Source organism: Hoplias malabaricus, chromosome 14 (assembly GCF_029633855.1).
Source record: "Hoplias malabaricus isolate fHopMal1 chromosome 14, fHopMal1.hap1, whole genome shotgun sequence".
In the NCBI taxonomy this organism is placed as follows: domain Eukaryota; kingdom Metazoa; phylum Chordata; class Actinopteri; order Characiformes; family Erythrinidae; genus Hoplias; species Hoplias malabaricus.
Window position 1 is genome coordinate 11,131,761 of NC_089813.1, and position 21,139 is coordinate 11,152,899.

Sequence of the window (21,139 nt, forward strand, 5' to 3'; positions counted from 1 at the left end):
GAAGATTCTTTTTTTAAAAATTACAATGCAAAGGCTTTAAGTAATTTACCCTCTGACATAATATTGTGAACCTTTCAGGAAATGTTAGCACGGCAAGGCTGGGAACCACACACCAAACATGCTGCTGTTAAAATATTTGTTCAAGAGTACTTCGGAAAACTGTCAAAAAAACCACTAAGACAATCTATTTTTGTGGGAAGTCCATTGTTATTTCAGCAGAGTGAGGTAGTCCTCATCCCACACAACGGTTAAAACCAGAATATCTTCCCAATGAAGGAAAAGCTGATATTTAATATACACACTAGGTCTGATCAACATCTCAGAGCAAGTCACTAGTTAATGTTATCATTTGGTAAACACTGATATTTAAGTGTAATATAATAATAACTAATGCATACATTTACATAGGAAATACCTTTCACATATTAAACATAGGATATCAAGTGTTTAATCAAGTGTATGCTAATACCGGCATGATAATATATATCAATAATCTTACATTAGCTCCATTTCTAATATTTCTGTAGTGCTGTGATTTAAAATGTGTGTATGAAAATATAATAAAATTGCAATTACTACATTTGATTAATTTCTTAAATAATTCAGCAGATTTGATAGATTTAGATTATAGATACCTGCACATTAAAAACAATTACATGAAATGAAGGGTAAAATAAGGAACACTTTGTAAACAAATAAATACAGTGGAGTTTGAGTTCCTAACTTGTGTTTATTGATAGTCAGAAAACATGTTATTTCTTACTAATTAAAGGAATAAGGTTTAAAAGACCGTTAAAAGACACATCCCACGGGCTACACGTCAGTCAAGTAACTGTTTACACTACTTTTAATTCACATTAGTTTGCCACAGCCATCAGAGGCATGTCTTTACTACAACTGAATTATAATCAGTGCAGATTAAAGCAGCAGGATCCCAACAAACATGATTATGTTGCGACGATATTGTGACAACCTTTTTTTGGTGAACAATTTGGATAATATTTACTCATTAAAAAGGATAGTTTACACAGTGCACTTCATGAATATACATATCTGAAGATATTAGCAAGTCACTGAAGGAGTACAACAATTTTCGGGCATGAACCGCTAGGGGGCGATGCACTCAGTACTTGTTCAGTAACAGCTTCATGGGATGGAGAAGAAACTCGGTTGCCATATACGGCGCTTCCTAGTCGTGTCTCTGTCTGACCTGAGATCAGTTTATTCGGGATAAAACTGCTGCGCACAACCTTGGGTTCTAAATGTTGAACTGATCCTGTGTCAGTCTCAGCGGACCGCCGCTTTTTCACCTTGACTTCAACGATGGCGTCGGCAACCAAGATTATTCAGAGGCTCAGGAACTTTTTGTCAGGGGTAAGTGGTTTAAGCAGATATTTTATAACCGGTATAGACACAATAAAGGCGGATATTCCCAGTGAGAAGCATAAGGCAAGGAAATATAACACCGTCCTTGTTGATAAAGCTCACTACATTCACAAAACTAGGAGCCATTAGCTTCTAATGCTAACGTTGCAGATGTGTTTTCTGAATTTTCAGGGTTTATTAATTTTATTATATTTTAGAAAGAAGGGTAACCCTTAAAGCAAAAACTAACGATATTCGTGGCTTCTATAGCATCCAGAATTGACAAGAACCGGTTTCTCACCATTTAATACTAACATTAAGTAATCAAATAAACTTGAAAATAAAAAGAAATAAAAAATCCAAACAGCAGCTGCTTTTCTCTAAAATATAGAAATCACGTTGTCCTTTTAATGGCTTTATCCACTTTTAACTGTAGGCAGCTCTAATATTTCTGAATATATTAGTTTCATAAGAGTTGTATATGATTTTTAATGTTTAAAAATGCTTGACGTGACAGATGAATTTTATGGATATAAAATGCTAACAAATGTATTTTCTGTGGTAAAGAAAGATCAGAAAGCTATGCCCTGTGCCACACACTTTTTAAACGGTCCATAATCATACTCTTATTTTTCTTCATATTTTTAAAGTAGAGTTGAATGTGAAATGTAAAAATATACCGTTCTCTTCCGAGTGCATATAGTTCATGTGTTTTTCCGAGGTGATGCTTGGCATTGAGCATGGTGACCTTAGACTGACCTGTGGCTAGAGCATCCCACTTAGGTTCATGCATTACTCTGGAGATTATACAACTGTTGTGTGCCAATTGAAAATGTTTGTGTCCACAGTGTATTGACCCTAAATGAGCTAAAATTATATATAAATCATTAATCATTTAAAAACAATGTTATGATTATTCTCTTGTCATACAGAAAGACCTCCAGTCAAAGCTTCAGCTTCGTTATGATGAAATAGCTAAAAGGTACGTGTCTGTTTCAGTTTTCGGTCTTTAGTTATTATTTAATCAGTGCTTTATTTATGGAAACTTGTGTTGAATTATACAGCATGCTATTGTCCTGGAATAGTTTGTGTATTTTTTTAAACGTTTTAGTTGGTTTTAATCTATTGAAGTAGGCCCAAGTTAATGAAATTAACTTGATAACAGTTACCTCTGGTGCTAATCTCCACTTCTATGTTGTGTTAGAAGCAAATGCATGAAAATTATTGCATATTTGCATCTAATCACATTATCAATGCATTCTCACTTACCCTTGAGGTCAGTGGACTGTAATATTGTAACATATGAAGGGAACTTGCCTACAGTATTCATTCTGTCATATGACCATGTTCAGAACACAATTCTGAAACAATTTGAAATAATATGCTCTGCATTCATACTTGAAAGTATCATACGTGGTGTTAAATACAATCAAGATGATGTTTAATTTACTCTTCTGAGAAATGATAATCTATATAGGCGACACACACAATACATTTTATCTTGTTTTGGTGCCAGGACTCAGCCACCTCCCAAGCTTCCTGTTGGGCCCAGCCATAAATTTGCTGGCAACTACTATTGTACCAGAGACGGAAGACGGGAGACCGTTCCACCAACTATTATCATGTCTTCTCAGAAGGCCCTAACCGCTGGCAGGTAAGATCAAGTAACCTTGGTAAAAACTTTAGCTATTTCTGGGTCCATGAGAAAAATGAAAACACATCCCATCCCCTCTTCAGAAGTTTCTCTCATTTTCCTGATACCTCATTGAAAGAGGTATGTCCTAGTCTTTAAACCAGTTGTTTACATTTCATCTGGAGGATGGTGCCATTTATTCAGAAGTCACACGGTCACTGAATTCAGACATTGAAGTCCACACAGATCCTAGATAAACAGCAACCCCTTTTGGCCCTCAAAAGTACCACCTCCAGCAGTCACTCAATTTTTCAGGCCAGTTTATGCATCTGGATCAAATCTATACAATTTGTACTGCATAGCTAACTGTCCTTAGCCTACGCCTGACTTGCACTTCCCTAGAAATATAACTAGGCGTTGACGCAGACAATGTGACTAATCCACAGTTGGATGAACATGAATCTATCTGAGGAAATATGTTCTCCTCTCGCCACACTCCAAAGACTGCCAGATGTCAGCAAATTCATGGAGAGAGATGTTCTCAAACACAGAAATGGACTTCACAGAATGTATGAAGATGTGGAAGAACTTCAGGGAAAATACGGTTAACTCCCTACAGGAAGTGGGGATCTCATTGGGGGGTTTAATTTGATTCTTTCCTGACTGTAATTGCAGAGTAACAGAGATACATCAATGCACATTGGTGCTCACAGTGGCATAAGCTAATTACACGGGCTAAAGCATAGACTGAGCATTGATTTGAAGCAATTAATTATAATCATACACAAGATAAGATGTAAAATATCCTATGCCAATCCATAAAAATAGCACAAATCAGCATTTCCTAGGCGGTTTCACATCCAATTACTGGTCAGACCCTAATCTTCTTAGCTTCAGTGGATTTGCATGTTCTGATGTTGGTTGTACACCGCGTTCCAAATTATTATGCAAATTTAATTTAAGTGTGTTTTTGTTTTTCAATTAAACTCACAAATGGTATTGTGTCTCAGGGCTCTTTGGATCACTGAGACCAATCTCAGACACCTGTGATAATTAGTTAACCAGGCATTATTTCACATTATTAAGCAAGTTTTAAGCAATATGGGGAAGAAAAAGGATCTCTCTTCTGCTGAAAAGCATCAAATAGTGCCATAGTCAGAGCACAGATGTTTGTGCAATTAAAGGCATAATAAGGAAAGTTTCTTTCTCATCATGCAAAGAAATTCAAGCGATGTTTTTGATTTCAGTAACTATGTTGTGCATAATACATTTTGGAACAGTTGTTGTTTTTGTGTTGTTGTCATCATCCCCTCCTTTAAAAAAAAACTGTTATCATTGGGAGGTCTGGTCAATAAAATTTGATTTATACTGTAATTGTTGATGACTTTGATTTTACTGACTGTCTTTTGCATCTGCCATTTAGGAAAATCCGAGAAAAATGTCATTTGCATAATTATTGGAGCGCGGTGTATGGTTCTTTATTCAGTGACAATAATAAGCAAATACACCATAATATTCAGTGAGTTCAGGCATTTAATTTTAGTTTCACAATGAAAAATCTTTGTTTTCTTTGTTCACAGTGAAGCCCCAGCAAAGGCAAAACGTCCTGTCCTGCCTGGACCCGAGCCAAAGGAACTCCCACTGTCCACTGACCAGCCATACCTTTGATCACTTTATTTCATGATGAAATATAATCATGAAACTTGTTAATATATTGTTATTTGCTTGAATTAAACTATGTACATACAGAAAAAAATATTGTTGCTCTTCTCATTCTTCTAATATTTAACATTATTTAACATTTTCACATTCACTGCTGTTATTTTGGAGCATGATTGTGTGGAAAAATCAGCTCCATTGTTTTAAAAATCTGTTCTGTTGAGGAATTTAATGGTTATTAATCCAAGAATAAGCCATAACCTAAACCTATGACTTAAAGCATAAAACCTTGTATATTGAAGAGTGTAAATAAAAATAATACTTTTTTTCTGAGGTATATTTTTACCATGAAAGCTGGTCCACTGTGAAAGCAGAGAAGGAGAATCAGCATTAATGGGTTTGCTTAATTTTCTGAGCTAGGTTGATGTTTGGCAGCGTGGTGGAGCAACAGGTTGAGTCACACAGCTCCATGCTTCTGGGGTTCAGTCTATAGGGTGCATTCCTGCTTTGCACCCCAAGATTCAGGGTAGGCTCTTGACCCAATGTGGCCCTGATCAGAACACTATATGGAGCACTATGACTGCTGTAACATCATCTGACATGTTATTAGGTTGTAATCTCAACAAATGATAAGAAGCTGGCTGAATGATATAACAGTGATATGGGTGCACTCAGACCAAAGATTTGCCCCAATATTATAGGTATACAATATATACAACCTTTTTTTTTTTAGCTATACCGTTTCACCCATGAGTCAGTGAAGGTGTCGCGTTAAATCAGAAGGCAAATGGCATTCACCTCAAATCCAAACTGCATTATGTAAAGTCAGCACAAATTATATGTCAGCCTCTAATTGCTTGTCGTAACTCATGCTCGGTTTGGCACATGGTTGTACACTCTGCACATAAAGCAATGCTACAGCGTATTCTTTGGGGGCACTTGCTCTTGAATTACTGGACATATTTTGGCTTTTTCACAATGAAGGATTGCGATTCATCAGAGTTTAGCTTGCAAGAGGACTACAAAATCGGGGGCTTATTTTCTCTGCATGACGGCAACACAGTGGTCTCAAATTCTCCTGCAGAGTTAGATTGCTCAACGTAAGCACCGAGGACTGTCTTGTGGCATCACTGTGGTAGTCTTGTATTTGCTATTAGAGACAGCAGTAAAAATGAAGGTGGTCATCTGGTTAACTCCCAGCTAATTTTCATCACTCATTGATCACTCATGAAAATTCAATATGAATTGTATTTATATTTGACTATTTATCATTCATTCATTATCTGTAAGCGCTTATCCAGTTCAGGGTCGCGGTGGGTCCAGAGCCTACCTGGAATCATTGGGCACAATGCGGGAATACACCCTGGAGGGGGCGCCAGTCCTTCACAGGGCAACACACACATTCACACACACACGGACACTTTTGAGTCACCAATCCACCTACCAACGTGTGTTTTTGGACTGTGGGAGGAAGCACCCGGAGGAAACCCACACAGACACATGGAGAACACACCACACTCCTCACAGACAGTCACCCGAAGCGGGACTCAAACCCACAACCTCCAGGACCCTGGAGCTGTGTGACTGCGCCACTACCTGCTGCACCACCGTGCTGCCCCCAGAGTATTAGCAGTATTATGTAAATCTGTAAAGTATCACTCTTTCTGTTGCTTTTATTTTATGTTAAACAACAGCAGTAACAATACATATACATCTATTCTTCTATTCTTATGGTAATGGCCACTTGACCTGTATTGTATCCATTCACAATGAAGAAATTTCGACATTTACATTTAGGATGACATAATTATATCAAGATAATCAACTACAATACTGAAAAGAATAAAACGTTTCTGTCAAAACAAGGACAAATATTTTGAACACCAAAAAGCAGAATCTATAACAAAGGAATCAATTAAAATGAAGGAAAAATGGTTGGCTAAATACAGAAGTATTTATTTTAAAAATGTTTTGTTTTGCTTGACACACATAACAGTGCTCTTGTTCACACATTTTTATTATTCCAGGGTGCTGGGGTCCTGGGTTTAATCTCTGCCTCTGGTCACTCTCTGTGTCTGCATGGGTTTAAAACCAAATATAGATGGGTGAATTGACTATGCAAAAGTGTCCATATGATATGTGTGAGTGTGTAAATGAGATGGACTGTTGCTCTGTCCAGGGTGTGCCCTGCCTTGCACACAGTGATTCCAGGTACCCACCTGGACGCACCATATATTAATATATGCCTTATGACTTTACAGCATTACCAAATGTGAATATAATGTGCTATTAAATTTCTTCTTCTGGTGATTTTGTTCTTTTGGAGATTATGTATAAGGCATGACACTCTCAGGTTGTAACATGGAAATGACATGTAATGATGCATGAAGTGGTTTAATCAAATTGATGTATGTAAAGTGGATCCGGACATTATTCCTGCCTTCCTTTGCTGATTCTCACAATACATCGGCACCATGAGGTGGCTCTGCATTTACGTCTTTCTTTTGGACATTGTTAACCGGTTTAAAATCCTTTGCTTGGTGTCTGAATTTAGTTTGGAGGGTGACTATTTGCTGGGTGGATTTTTCTCACTGAATACCATCTATAAACCACAACCCAAGGCATACCCAGTGGCCACTGAGTGTAACAGGTAAGTGGTGTGCATTCCGTCCCAGTCTTTTATTTTTTATTTATTTATTTATTTTGTGCAAAAACATGACACCATTATGGTTATATACAGTGATTTAACCATTACTCTGTAGGTATCAATAATACAATACATACTAAGATAAGATTCCTGAATGTGTGTGAATCAGTTTAAACTCTAATATTAAGATATGAACAAAGTCAATAATTTAGTAGCATTTCAATCTCAGTTTTGGTGAAAATGGAGTATGTCCAATTGTGACATTTTACTATATTTAGTTTGTATATTTAGCCTGTATATTTGTTTATATCTACAGTCATGGCCAAAAGTGTTGGCACCTCTGAAACTTTTCCAGAAAATATTTCTCCCAGAAACCTATTGCAATTACACATTTTGTTACGCACATGTTTATTTCCTTTGTGTGTATAAGAAGAACACAAAAAAGCCAAAATTGACATTATTTCATGAATAACTCAAAAAATGGGCCAGTCAAGGATGTGATTCTCATTTAAACTCAACTGTGGCAAGTAACACGTGGACAATATAAAAAACCAATCATACCTGAAACCGGAGAGAAGTTAACTCAATCTTGCATTGCATGGAGAACAGAAAGAGGAACTGTCTGAGGTTTTGAAATCCAAAAATGTGGAAAAAGATTAACAATCTCAAGGTTACAAGTCCAACTCCAGAGACCTTGATGTTCCTATGTCCACGATGCACAACATAATCAAGAAGTTTACAACCCATGGCATTGTAGCTAAACTCCCTGGACATGGACAGAAGAGAAAAACTGATGAAAGGTTGCAATGCAGGATAGTCCAGATGGTGGATAAGCGGCCCCAATCAAGTTCCAAAGAAATTCAAGCTGTCTTACAGGCTCAGGGTGCATCAGTGTCAGTGCAAACTATCAGGCGACATTTGAATAAAAATAAAAACACTATGGCAGGAGACCCAGGAGGACCCCACTGCTGACACAGAGGTGTAAAAAAACCTTAACTGAAGTTTGCCAAAATTGCCAAAAAAAGAAAAGAACACAGTGCCTACAATCAAATATGGTGGACGTTTAGAGATGTTTTGGGGTTGTTTTGCTGCCACGGGCACTGGGTGCCTTAATTCTGTGTAAGGCGTCATGAAATCTGAAGATTACCAAAGGATTTTGGGTGGCAATGTAGGGCAGAGTGTCAGAAAACTGGGTTTGCGTCCTAGGTCATGGGTCTTCCGGCAGGGCAATGACCCCAAACATACTTCAAAAAGCACCCTGAAATGGATGGAAACAAAGCGCTGGAGAATTCTGAAATAGCCAGCAATGAGTCTGGATCTAAAGCCCATTGAACACTCTTCAAATATGACAGACCTGGAGCTGTTTGCAAAAGAAGAGTAGTCCACAATTCCAGTTGTGATGTGTAAGAAACTGGTTATAGGAAGCGAGTGACTTCAGTTATTTTTTCCAAAGGGTGCACAAACAAATATTAGGTTGAGGGGAATTTTGTGGGAAATTTCATTAATTTTGGCACTTTTTTGTGTTGTTCCAATACACACAAAGGAAATAAACATTCATTCATTCATTTATTCATTCATTATCTGTAACCGCTTATCAGTTCAGGGTCATGGTGGGTCCTGAGCCTACCCAGAATCACTGGGCGCAAGGCGGGAACACACCCTGGAGGGTGCACCAGTCATTCACAGGGCGGGAAATTATCATGTGTATAACAAAACATGGAATTGCAATGATTTTCTGTGAGGAATACTTCACTGAAAACTAATCATTTATCACCAGTACCTTTATTACCATTATCCTCAGTGACTCGGTGTCCTTGTGACTTCAAACCTTCCCAGAAAGGTTCAAACATCTAAGGTAAAGTAGAGCAGACAAACTACCTATTAATAGAGTTCACATCAACAAATATTTGTTTATAGCAAAACTAAGATTTGATATTCAGACTTGAATTCTGTTGGTGCTGGCAATAAGACATTCTGCTGATTATAAATGACTGATCAGTTCATGATATTTCTTAAAGATATGTTTTCTTTATCAAAGATTTCAGAGCTCTCTCAGCTTTCTCCTGTTCTCCTGCTGCAGGAATCAGTTTGATAAATCTGCCTATCAGTTGTTTGAGGTGATGAGGTTTGCTGTGGAAGAGATCAACAACTCCTCCACTCTCCTGCCCAACGCATCGCTCGGCTATGAGATCTTCAACCATTGCTCAGACACGCAGAACTTTCCCTCAATTTTCAGCCTAATCTCTCGGAATGGATCATTTCCAGTGCTGCGCCATTTCAACAAATACCTGCCTAAAGTAATTGCAGTAACTGGCCCTTATGACAGCACTGCAACTATCACTGCTGCACCATTCTTCATGCTGGATCTTATTCCAATGGTAAACAAATACTTTTAGACAGTAATTTTGAAATCGCTGGAAACTACATTTTTGAAAGAAACTACAGTCAGTTGAATATATAAGAGTGAAATAAGGTAAGGGGCGGCACGGTGGCGCAGCAGGTAGTGTCACACAGCTCCAAGGACCTGGAGGTTGTGAGTTCGATTCCTGCTCCGGGTGACTGTCTGTGAGTTTGGTGTGTTTTCCCTGTGTCTGCGTGGGTTTCCTCCGGGTGACTGTCTGTGAGGAGTTGGTGTGTTCTCCCTGTGTCTGCGTGGGTTTCCTCTGGGTGCTCTGGTTTCCTCCCACAGTCCAAAAACACACGTTGGTAGGTGGATTGGCGACTCAAAATGTCAGTGAATGTGTGTGTTTTGCCCTGTGAAGGACTGGTGCCCCCTCCAGGGTGTGTTACCGCCTTGCGCCCAGTGATTCCAGGTAGGCTCTGGACCCACCGCGACCCTGAACTGGATAAGCATTACAGATAATGAATGAATGAATGAAAGAAATAAGGTAACACATTCTTTAACGTGAACAACTTTAATATGGCATTAGGGTTAGGTTAGGGTTAGGTAGACACAGGGAGAACACACCCAACTTCTCACAGACAGTGACCCAAGGCACAGGAACATCAGACCCCCTGGAAATGTGTAGCAGCAACCCCTCGCTGTCCAGAATTTTAAATAAGAGCTGGAAAATAGTTGAAAAGTATAGTAACATGTACCCTTTGTCAAATGTCATATTTTGTTTCTAAGTGGGTATAAGGAAAATTTTGGTGAATTTTAACACAGAATTTATAGCCATGTCTTATGCAATGGACATCTGAAATATGGCCATATATTCATATATCATAAAGGATTGGGCATACATTTAATTCAGCATTATACCTATTTCTAATCCCTGCCATGGTGTAATAAATTCCGTCCTAGTTGAGCAAAACTGAATGTCCTCAAATATGCTTTAATAAGCCTTTTCTGGCTCTTGAAAAAAATGTAAAACTTTCCACAATTTTATGTGACATTGAGCCAAATGCATTATCTAAATCTTGGAAAACAACATGTAGATACCTACCCTCTTTCTTTACTGTCTGAATCTGATGCCAGATCATGCATCTATGTTCTAAACATCCTGCAAAGCTAGAAACACCTGCCTTTTGTACTGACGGATCAATTAATATGTTATTTTTAAATTAATATTGTTAACATTATTGGATACACATTTTATTTTATATGTTGATATAAGACTAAAATATAGGTACTTTAATTATATATATATATAATTAAAGTTTATATAAGGGAAATATATTCTAATATGTAAATAAATATATTTGAAAGCTATACTGCCATGTATCAAATGTTTTGTTTCTCACCACAGCTATTTCATTCCTATTGTAAATATATATTTTTTTCCTTTCACAGGTGAGTTATGGATCATCAAGTGATGACCTAAGCAATAAAATGGTATACACTTCCTTTGTAAGAACTGTGCCTAGTAACAGTGACCTGATCGACATCATCATCCACATTATTAACTGGTTCGACTGGAACTGGGTTGCCTTTATCGGCAGCAAGGATGACTACAGCCTAGATGGCCTGAGCATATTTGATAGGTATACTCGAATCCATAACATCTGCTTGGCCTATCAGGAAACCCTCAGTGTAGACTCAAATTACGAAGTCACCCTTCAGAAAATTGACAAACTCAACATAAGAGTGATAGTGGTGTTTTCTACCGAGTCTGTGGCAACGAAACTCATCCAAACAGCAATAAAGGTCAACATCAGAAACAAGGTTTGGATCGCTGGTGAGGGCTGGTCCATGAACACGCTGCTTTCCCAAGAACCGGGAATCCAAAACATCGGGAAGATTTTCGGCATCACTGAAAAATTTGTGACTTTACCTAGATTTGAAGAGTTCATCTATGAAACGAGGATAAACAGCATCGGTGACGAAGGGCAGCCTCATTCAGATGACAACAAGATCAAGTGTAATCAAGTCTGTGATAACTGCACACTGCTGGGTGCAGCAGAGATTCTGAATGCAAGTTCCACCTACTCTTTTCCTGTTTATGCTGCAATCTACAGCATTGCTCATGCATTACACAACGTTCTACAGTGCAATGCGACTGGCTGCAACAAGAATATCCCAGTTTACCCTTTCAAGGTATGTTACATTGGAAAAAATAAACAACTGACTGTTTGCAAAATTACAATCAGTGTAGTTTGAAACCTGCAGTGAGAATGCTGGTGGTAGTAAAGGATTCAGAATTGCTAAAAAGGAATTGGTGGAGGGTTGTATGATACTCAAATCTTACTATTCTCACTGCTCATCTAGGGGCTGCTAGTACTTTTAAAAAGGTAAGTTCAGATTAACTTAATCTTGGCTACTTTAATTGCTATTTATGTAAAATAAAAATGAGCAATGTTACAGAAGAATGCGAAGATCCGTTTTGTGACCAGTTATCTTTAAAATAAGGATACACTCCTCCTTAAAGTAGATGACCACAATTTTAATCCACTTTTTTATAAAATTCAGAGAATGTTTCCACACCATTTCAACGAGTTCCAACGAGTTTGTGTGCATGCTGTAAAAACATCCAGTGTTTGTATGTAGCCCTGGCTCAGCAAAATGGTAAACTATGTGCCTCAGCCCAAACTGGCTCTGGAACTCTCTCTCTCCATTGCCCACTCAGACACGGCCGAGGAACAGCACCTGGAGGCATGTGGATGCTGCTCCAAACACTGAAAAGCAGGAAATGAGGATGTTTTTTTATTCCTGCTAAATGGATGGGCAACATTGACTTCTTTTTGATTTTACAAGGGGTAACTGACTCCAAATTCAGGAGACCGCTGATGGCATGAAAGTAAACACAGACCATAAGCGCTACAAAACTACAAAGTTACAAATTTGACAAAAGTTACAAAACGTACAGACAAGATAAACTTCAAACACAAACAAGCTACAGTTGGGCTCTTACTGAAACTGTTCCACCTTAAAAGATGCAGAGGCTCTGAGTGAATGCAAATTGGAAGGGGGGTATGTTTTGTTGTGAGAACAACAGTACTTCTCCTGAATTGTCTACGTTGCCTTTAACAGACATGACAGACTTACCACTATACATCCACCACTGCAACTAAACAAATTTTCTGGTCTGATTATGAATTTGATTACTTGAATGATTATTTGAATGTACTCAAATCGATTGCCGCAATCAAATTTGCAATATCTCTCAAATTCCAGCGTCCTGCGACTTATATATATATGATGTATTCAGTAACTCTGCCTGTCTTATATTCTGCAGCTCCTGAAGCAAATTAAGGAGTTAGATTTTCCTCTCAACGGCCTTCAAGTGAAGTATGACATGAACGGTAATCCACCGGTCAATTTTGCAATTGTTCTCTGGCATCCAGAATCCACTACTCAAGTCTTTAAAGTTATTGGCACATTTGTCACACATCCAAATCCAGTTTTCACCATCGACAACTCTCTTATAAACTGGGATAATAACGGCTCTGTAAGTGAAACTGTATTCACGGCTTACGTCTTCATAATACAGTATATTACAGTATGTTTATTAATGCTAATAATGAACTTAATGTCTCATAAGGTGCCTTTTGGAAAGTGCTCCCCTGAGTGCAAGAAAGGATATCAAAGGGAGAAAGACAGCAGTCATGATTGTTGTTTTGATTGTAAGATATGCCCAACTAACACCTATGTCAACTATACACGTAAGTAATCTGGATCCAGAGTACGGATGAAGTAGTTCATTGATTTAATTTTATAAAATTTAATATGACTTTGCATTGGAGACTTTCGGAGTCATGACAAGAAGTTTATGTTCTGTCCTCCATTTTCTGTAAAATGGCTTTTATTGAGATACAATGCTCCAAACCAGATGCAATGAATGAAAAGTGTTGATGTTAGATAGTTTTATATTGGTTTTCTTTACTGTTTTGTTGATGACTTTTGCAGGAGACCCTTACTCCTGTGTCTCCTGCAATTCTGATGAGTGGTCAGAAGAGGGAAGCATATCCTGCCAGAAGCGTATGGTCATGTATCTTGCAGTCACCGAGTCTCTGTCAATATTACTGATGTTTTCCGCTGCCTTGCTGGTACTGCTGTGTATTGTGATCACCATTCTGTTCTTATGGAAGTATAACACCCCTGTGGTGAAGTCTGCTGGAGGCAATATGTGCTTCCTCATGCTGACCTGTTTGATCAACTCCAGTATAAGTGTGTTCTTTTTCTTTGACCAGCCCACGTCACTAAAATGTGTCTTCCGCAACGTGATGTTCTACTTCTTCTACTCTGTCTGCCTTTCCTGTCTAACCATGCGCTCGTTTCAGATTTTCTGTGTCTTCAAAATGGCCAGTAGGTTCCCCAAGGCCTACAAATGCTGGATGAAGTACAATGGTCAGTGGCTGGTCATTGCAATGCTTGCCGTTGTCCAAAGCATCTTTTGTGTCTTATGGGTCACAGTTAAAACCCCAGACCCTTCAGAAGATTATTCTTCTTACAAAGATCAGATCATCCTAGGGTGTTCATCAGGGAATGCAGCCATTATCCAAGTAGTAGTGGCCCTCATTCTGATCCAAAGCATATTCTGCTTCTTCTTCTCCTACATGTGTGCTGACCTGCCCAAAAACTACAATGAAGCCAAGTCCATAACCTTCAGCATGCTCCTCTTCTACATCAGCTGGTGCCTTTACTTTACCGCAAACATGATATCCAAGGCCATATATGTCCAGCTGCTCAATGCAGTGGCACAGCTGTCTAGTCTGTACAGCATCCTGCTGAGCCACTTCATCCCTAAGTCTTACATCATTGTGTTTCAGCCACAGAAGAACACACAGGCTTACTTTCAGACGTCCATCCAGAATTACACCCAAAATATCAGCCGGACGTAAAATCCACACGTTTATCCAAGTTCCTGCATGATTCAGTCATTGAGATGTGAACTAAGTCATTTCATGACCATTTTAACTGGAACAGAAAGCTTGCTCTACAATTTAGGAATCATCTTTGTGCTAAGATGCTATAGCTACTTCATGAAATGATTACGGAAAGTGGTGGAGGTAGGTCTAGATGACATGGGCATGGGCTCAGGGAGGCACTGGGCACCCACAAATTTTGCAACATTTGCATTCTCACATTAATGACCACAATAGGTCGCCACGTGGGTCAAGGAACCCAGTCAGAGTGGACGCCATCTTCTAGTTTGTTAATGGAATTCGTACTTATTTTACTAAAAAGACCATGCCCATGATTTGTACAATGTGTAGTTCAAACATGAATTCCTGATGCATTTTCAAATGCTACCCCGTGTGAATAATCACCTTTAACTAACCTCAATGTAAACCTCAGCCAACGTTTAAGCTTCTAAAAGTTAGAATGGCAGGATTTACTCTTGTCTGGGGGGCTGCTTTTAGTAATAGTATTCAACTCAAGTACCTCCAATAGAAGCCATGTGTAGAGGGAGGCTCCTAACTTTCTACAGGACTAATGAGGTTAGTACAATCAGTTCAGGAGGGTGACTTGGGGATTTTAGTGGGTTTCTCCCAAGCTGCTCTACAAAATAGGACCTCAGTGGATACAGATCTTTAGTCTGGTGCTTTCTGCATTGTTTTATTATGATTCTGAGATAAACTTCTGGCCAAAAACTTATGTTTATAGTAAAAAACACATGGATACAAAAACTCTAGTAGACTATGTAGATTCTGTGGCTGTTTTTTTAGCATAAAATAAAGTTAGTGTTGTAAACATTGTGAGCCCTGCTTCCTCTCAGCAACCAACGATTTCACCTTAAATTCACTGAATGACGTTTTCATGACATCACAATGACTGAACTGTGCAGGTGTTTTTTTATAATCCCTCTTATAAACAGGATGCCAGAAAATTCAGGAATAACAACATGCATTCTGGAAGACAGAACCCAGTAGAGTTTAGTACTGTTCCTCTCAAACACATCAGGGAAACACAGCTAAGAATGTGTGTTGAAACAGGTGTCTTTATGAAAGAAATACAATGTGAACGTCATAAAAAAATAACCTAAAAGTTATAAATTTAAATATTATGATAATACAGAGAGATAATACTGTAAACGTTTTTTGTAGAAATAGATTTCTATTTATTCATATTTTGCTTTAATTTAAAAGATTTGTTTTAGGGAAATATGTATCTTTAACTGAGTGTATGATTATGTATTTATTCTACAGCCACTTTTTTATTCAGACTGTTGGAACAAAGACAGATACTAGTTCCATGAAAAAGCTTAAAGTCATAGAATAAAACACTAAAAATGCATCTCTGCCGTTTCCAATAAAATCAACGTTATCATTAATTAGGCAGTCTCTTAAACAAAATATATTTTATCCATTTGTTTTGTATTTTACCTTTAAAATAACCATAAAATAAACATTGTTCATCTTTTCATTTCTCAGTTAAACATCTCTTGCTTGTGTTTTCTTCCTGATTTGGGGTGTGTGGGTTGAGTAGATCACGCAAAGGGCAGATGAAAATTCGAGATAAACAGGATGTTTTAAAATTCTTTAGATAAAATGCTCTTTTTTCTCGTAAATTTGTTTCTCAAAACCTTTGGCCGTTATATCCTCATTTCAAGTTTTTACATTGACAACTGTTCCGTCATCAGACTGGATGCTCCAGCTTTGCCCAAACAGGCTTTGGTCCGGTGGGGTGGACACTGGAGAGGCGGGGGGTGCGGGTTGGAGGGTGTCTGCCTGATTGAGGTAAATTGCCGCTTTGTTTGCTATTCAGAGCGCGAGCTTGCGGAACGGGAGGACGGACCGTGAAGTCGGGAACGAATGCTTTCAATACTGAAACTCAGCGTGGCATATGGCGTTTCCGTCCGCGGGCGCTGACACCAACAAATTGTCGATTTCATACCAATTTTCTGTTCAGAGAAAGACACATACCACCCAACGCGGTTTACTCACTCCGATGCTGCAACACTGACTTTATTGCTATCATATTTTTATTTATTCATTATTGATTATTTATATCGGCTCTGCATTATAGTTTTCCCAACCCAACATTCCATGAGCAAATTGCAAATAATGTTGATAAATAAAAAGAATAATATTACGTTTTTGTATTTCCTTTAATAAAAAATATCCTACAAATTTGCTAGCCATTTTTTATTGTCGTATGTGTCGGTAATGTGTTAAACTAACTGTAAACATTTTTTTCTCCTTCAAATGGAAATGCTAAAATTTAATAATGAATGCTGTTGTGAGTTTTGTAGTGGAGTTTCTACATGCAGCCTAGTACTCTTTGTTTTCAACTGTATTTTATATAATGAAGCAGGTCATCTCCAAAAAAAGTATAGGATAAGGTCATCTGAGAGGAAAACAAATATGAGAACCGCCTGAAAACTATTTAGAAAGTCAATGTCATACAAAATGAAACTAATGGAGTGCTGCTGGGCTCCATTGCAGGGCCGGTTACATTTTGCTTAAAATATTATATTTATTAAAATATACAAATACATCCAATATATATATAGGATGGTTAATTTTTTCTTATACGCTGATTTATAGTTGAACTTAGTTTTGTTTGCTTGGACTGTGAAAAGCGACCAACTTCTAAGACAAAACGTTGACAGTGTGGAATAGTAACATCGTGGACTACAAGAAAAGCGACTTAAGTGTTATTCATTGAAAGATTAGCAGCGCTGATACCGCTTAAAATCTTGTATTGACCTAAAAACGCGGAACATTTATACCCCTGACGCTCTTTATGTTATACTCTTTTATACGGAAAAACTGTATGTGAAATCCCATTGACACCAGGTGTTAAGACTCACAAAGTTGGTTTTTGCTCTCTGGCTTCTATTTAAGCACCAGCGAGCACATTCTCTCTTTAACAGCGCGCGGATTTTTTTAACGCAGTTGCAAAAATACGAAGCGAGGAGAATCGCAGGGCCGCCTCTCGCCTTTTTAGCCACAGAGAGCGATTTTCCACTGCTGGAGGATAAAGGAACCACCCTGGGAAACCTGCCTAGCCTTTTGAACACAACCCAGCTCTCAAAGAGCTTCATCAGACACTGCTCTCTTACTGCCTCTAGAATATTGAAAGAATTTTGTACGCATTTTGTAACAATTGAATGCCTATTAGTTATATATATATATATATAAGTTAGTAACTTGTCTCCACAAAATAAATACATTTATAATATAATGGCCCCACAATGCATGAAAACAAAGTTATAAAACAACAAATAAACCCTAAAGTTTGCACTGTGTTCTCCGTAGAGTATGTAAATGCATTTTCACGTCAAAAATCGAAACGAATTAATTTAGAAGACTTGTTTAAACTTTTCAAAGATCGGTGAAACTGTGAGAAGCTAGTTGTCTTGGTTTAAATTGGCTAAATGTGAAAAGAAATTGATGAACCAGGAAATCCATGTCCACCGGGTTCTTAAAAAAGAGCTATTTTTGAATATCCGTCATTTTGATACGATCTTTACCATCCATCACTATTTACCATACGACATCTTTTGATTTTGTTTCTTCTCTGCAGTCGCGCGTCTTTGTTATTGTATAGGCTACTTCTGAAGCCAGTGTCCACAAGTGGCCGCGTTATTCTCATACAAATGTGTCCCTGAGTCTGTGGAGTAAATGGCAGATGTTTTGCAATTCAAGGCGCATCAATGGCCATAGATTTAGTGCCTAACAATGAGAGAGGTCCTCTTTTGTTAGTCACTTGTGTTTTCCAAGAGAAGCTGGACAAAGGCTTCATCCTTCACCGAGTTATAAAGTTACTTTCCACTAGTTCATTCCGGGGCTTGAGAAAACCCAAAGCGATGTTAATGTGGACCTCTCGCCTTTTCAGGCACTAACCCCAGTGCACACAACCAAACACAAGCCATTGTGCGCCTGGACCAAAGTAAAGACTCTTAAATAACCTGCAGACTAGTCTATAGAAATTCATGATAGAGAATGTTTGATCAGACAAAAGCAAATATGGCCGTCGCGTGGCATTTTTGGTTCCATGTAGAATTTTATGATTTTTTTTGCACGTAAGCTTGGTAGAAGTTGACCACACAATTTAATTGTCCCTAGAATAGAGCCGTGCAGTACGCCGTTTGTATCCTTTTATATAGCATTGAATCTCTGAATAGTTTTAAGGCGGTTCTCCAATTTGCTTCGCTCTCAGATGACCTTATCCTGCTTTTTTGGAGATGGCCTGAGTTTAGTCGGTCTGCTTTACATACTAGGTGACCACAATTCGACCTTCTTTAGCACATAAACTCAAACATGAAGAGTACTCGTTTTATTTAAACTCTCCATAACATCATCATTCACATTCTATTTGGGCCTCTCCTATTTACTCTAGACCTCAGATCCCATCTTGAGCGCGCACCAAAACTGATTCAGGTTCGTGTAGTTGTTTTGTCTTGCCATTCGCGTGCTAATGAATAATATTTCTCCCCTCCAAAAAGACAACGTTTATTGCAGGTAATGGTATAATTGCCTCACTAATTGTTGTTAACAAGTCGTATAGGGTTCCAATTACCCCAGGATCTCCCCGCTGAGAGCGCCTAACAAAAGGGCTCTGAGGGTTAATGAGTTACAAAGAGAGAAAAGTGAATACTGTGCCGAACTCGAGGCCGCTTTTCATAAACATCCACTCAACTTGCTGTTTCAACGATGCGTTACTGTGATGCCAAGTGTGGGCACAAGTCGTTCCTGTTTCATTGTTATTGATGAGGCTTTTGAAAGAGGCGAAAAGGAGGGAAATTCCGAACTGTCCCACGTTTCATTCTTAATATGAGTCACGTGCAAAATGTTTGACAGCCCTGGACACATCGCGGGTTTAGTCTACAGGGAACAAACGGAGATGTTGCTTTTGTGTGGATTGAAATATAAACAAATAAACTATTATAATGTCTTTAAGTGTAAACAGACCATATGTTGTTGTTTATTCAGCAGCGAATTAACACTAATATTTACTTCTCGAGTCACTAAAAAAGGGTGGCCAAATTGTTGCACACAGTCAACTTGATTCTATATCATTTTTCTTTATCTCGTCATGAACGCGACTCTTAAGCTTGTTTATCCTGCTCAGGGCAATTTCAATTTACATTAAATTTGAACAATGTATTAAATTTAACAACAGCATTTCCACAAGAGTGTTCTTATAATTCATTCGCAATCCAGGAGTAAAAGAAGGCGCGTGAAGACTGAACTAACGCGGTGCAACGTGTTGGATTTGAGCGTGAAAACGGCGTGATAATGCCGCGCGCAGCTCGCACAATGGAGCGCGCGGAGTCTTTATGCGCCAGGCTGCTGTGCTCCAATTTCATACCGAGTTAGCAAAGCTTTATGCGCCATGAGAACCGAGCAGCGCAGCGATTTGCACCAATTTTGCGGTGAATTTCATGCAAGTTTATGACTAATACGCGTAGAATATTGGCGCTAAATAAGCGTTGGATGTTAACAAATTTACACGTGCGACACTACCTGCCACCAGAGAGACCCAAAAAACAAGCCCATCGTACATTTGACACAGCGACATTACTGGCTTTAGGAAGCCCGTGTTTTGAACCCTGGGAACAAATTATAAGACAATTGTGTACATCAATAGAAATGTTTGTTTTTTCATAATTATGCCAATACGATCTTGTCCAAACAACACAAGCTCGATTCTGAAATGTGACCTGACTTAGTAAATTATAAAAAAAGGGTTTCGTACCCTTTGTGACATTGAGTTATGATTGTGACTAAGTTAAATATGAGATGCGGTCATGTTTGTGACAATTAAAGTCGTAACTGTGATTACTCGTGACGTTTTTCTTAAGATAGAAGTCTTCGTGTTCTCTCTGTTGTGACTTACTAAACGGCTATTTCATTCTCAAGTGGCGGAAAGGGCTTTCCCTGTTTCACGGTAGGCTAATTAGTTTACAAATGAGGCTCCCGAGTGAGAGTCATTTGTTCCATTAACTACGCTTTGCCGACTGAATTGCGGCGACTTCCAAGAGGCCCTCCAGTGTTTCACTACACTGACGTATAATGCTATACATCAAAGAACTTGTGAGGTGTACAAACTTTGGGCAGCTCTCTTTCGTCACAAAGTGAAAATAAGTACAAATCCTCTACAGAGGACACATTTCTGTTTATTTTAATGTTATTTGCTGACATACAAAATCTTTTAATTAGACGTAGAATAGAATTTGTGTCCGATGTCTCACTATTTACGTAAATGTATCTGACACTGTGTGTTTTATAATAATTCAGGGAGTTAATTATTTTATTTTCATTTGGATAATCAGCTGAATAGAGGTTGAGCAAACGTTTGAAAAATACTAAATGAATGTCCCAAAAACAAGTAACTGAAATGTGGATAATATATGTATATAATATATATATATAAAATAAAAAGAGGAATATTTATATTTATTAATTTAAATTACCACATTATTGACTTATTTATGGTCAGTTTT

General features: G+C 38.3%; 2 protein-coding genes across 2 annotated transcripts; both read left to right on the forward strand.

Moving 5' to 3' along the window:
- The first annotated feature begins 1,219 nt into the window (after window positions 1-1,219).
- On the forward strand, window positions 1,220-4,779 carry ndufa7 (NADH:ubiquinone oxidoreductase subunit A7). The gene is made up of 4 exons (XM_066644681.1): window positions 1,220-1,374; window positions 2,298-2,347; window positions 2,882-3,019; window positions 4,579-4,779. Exons 1-4 carry the CDS (start codon window positions 1,324-1,326, stop codon window positions 4,664-4,666), a joined length of 327 nt encoding a protein of 108 aa, XP_066500778.1. The 5' UTR covers window positions 1,220-1,323; the 3' UTR covers window positions 4,667-4,779.
- Window positions 4,780-9,409: 4,630 nt separating this feature from the next.
- On the forward strand, window positions 9,410-14,585 carry tas1r2.2 (taste receptor, type 1, member 2, tandem duplicate 2). Its single transcript, XM_066644798.1, has 5 exons — window positions 9,410-9,682; window positions 11,098-11,841; window positions 12,980-13,192; window positions 13,286-13,406; window positions 13,651-14,585. The coding sequence occupies exons 1-5, from the start codon at window positions 9,425-9,427 to the stop codon at window positions 14,583-14,585; spliced, it is 2,271 nt and encodes a 756-aa protein (XP_066500895.1). The 5' UTR covers window positions 9,410-9,424.
- Window positions 14,586-21,139: the final 6,554 nt, after the last annotated feature.

Coding starts and splice junctions, on each gene's coding strand:
- ndufa7 (XM_066644681.1), top strand. CDS start 1,324: ATGGCGTCGGCAACCAAGATTATTCAGAGGCTCAGGAACTTTTTGTCA. Junction 2,348..2,881: donor TATGATGAAATAGCTAAAAG/GTACGTGTCTGT, acceptor TTTTGGTGCCAG/GACTCAGCCACCTCCCAAGC. Junction 3,020..4,578: donor AAGGCCCTAACCGCTGGCAG/GTAAGATCAAGT, acceptor CTTTGTTCACAG/TGAAGCCCCAGCAAAGGCAA.
- tas1r2.2 (XM_066644798.1), top strand. CDS start 9,425: ATGAGGTTTGCTGTGGAAGAGATCAACAACTCCTCCACTCTCCTGCCC. Junction 11,842..12,979: donor TCCCAGTTTACCCTTTCAAG/GTATGTTACATT, acceptor TATATTCTGCAG/CTCCTGAAGCAAATTAAGGA. Junction 13,407..13,650: donor CACCTATGTCAACTATACAC/GTAAGTAATCTG, acceptor TGACTTTTGCAG/GAGACCCTTACTCCTGTGTC.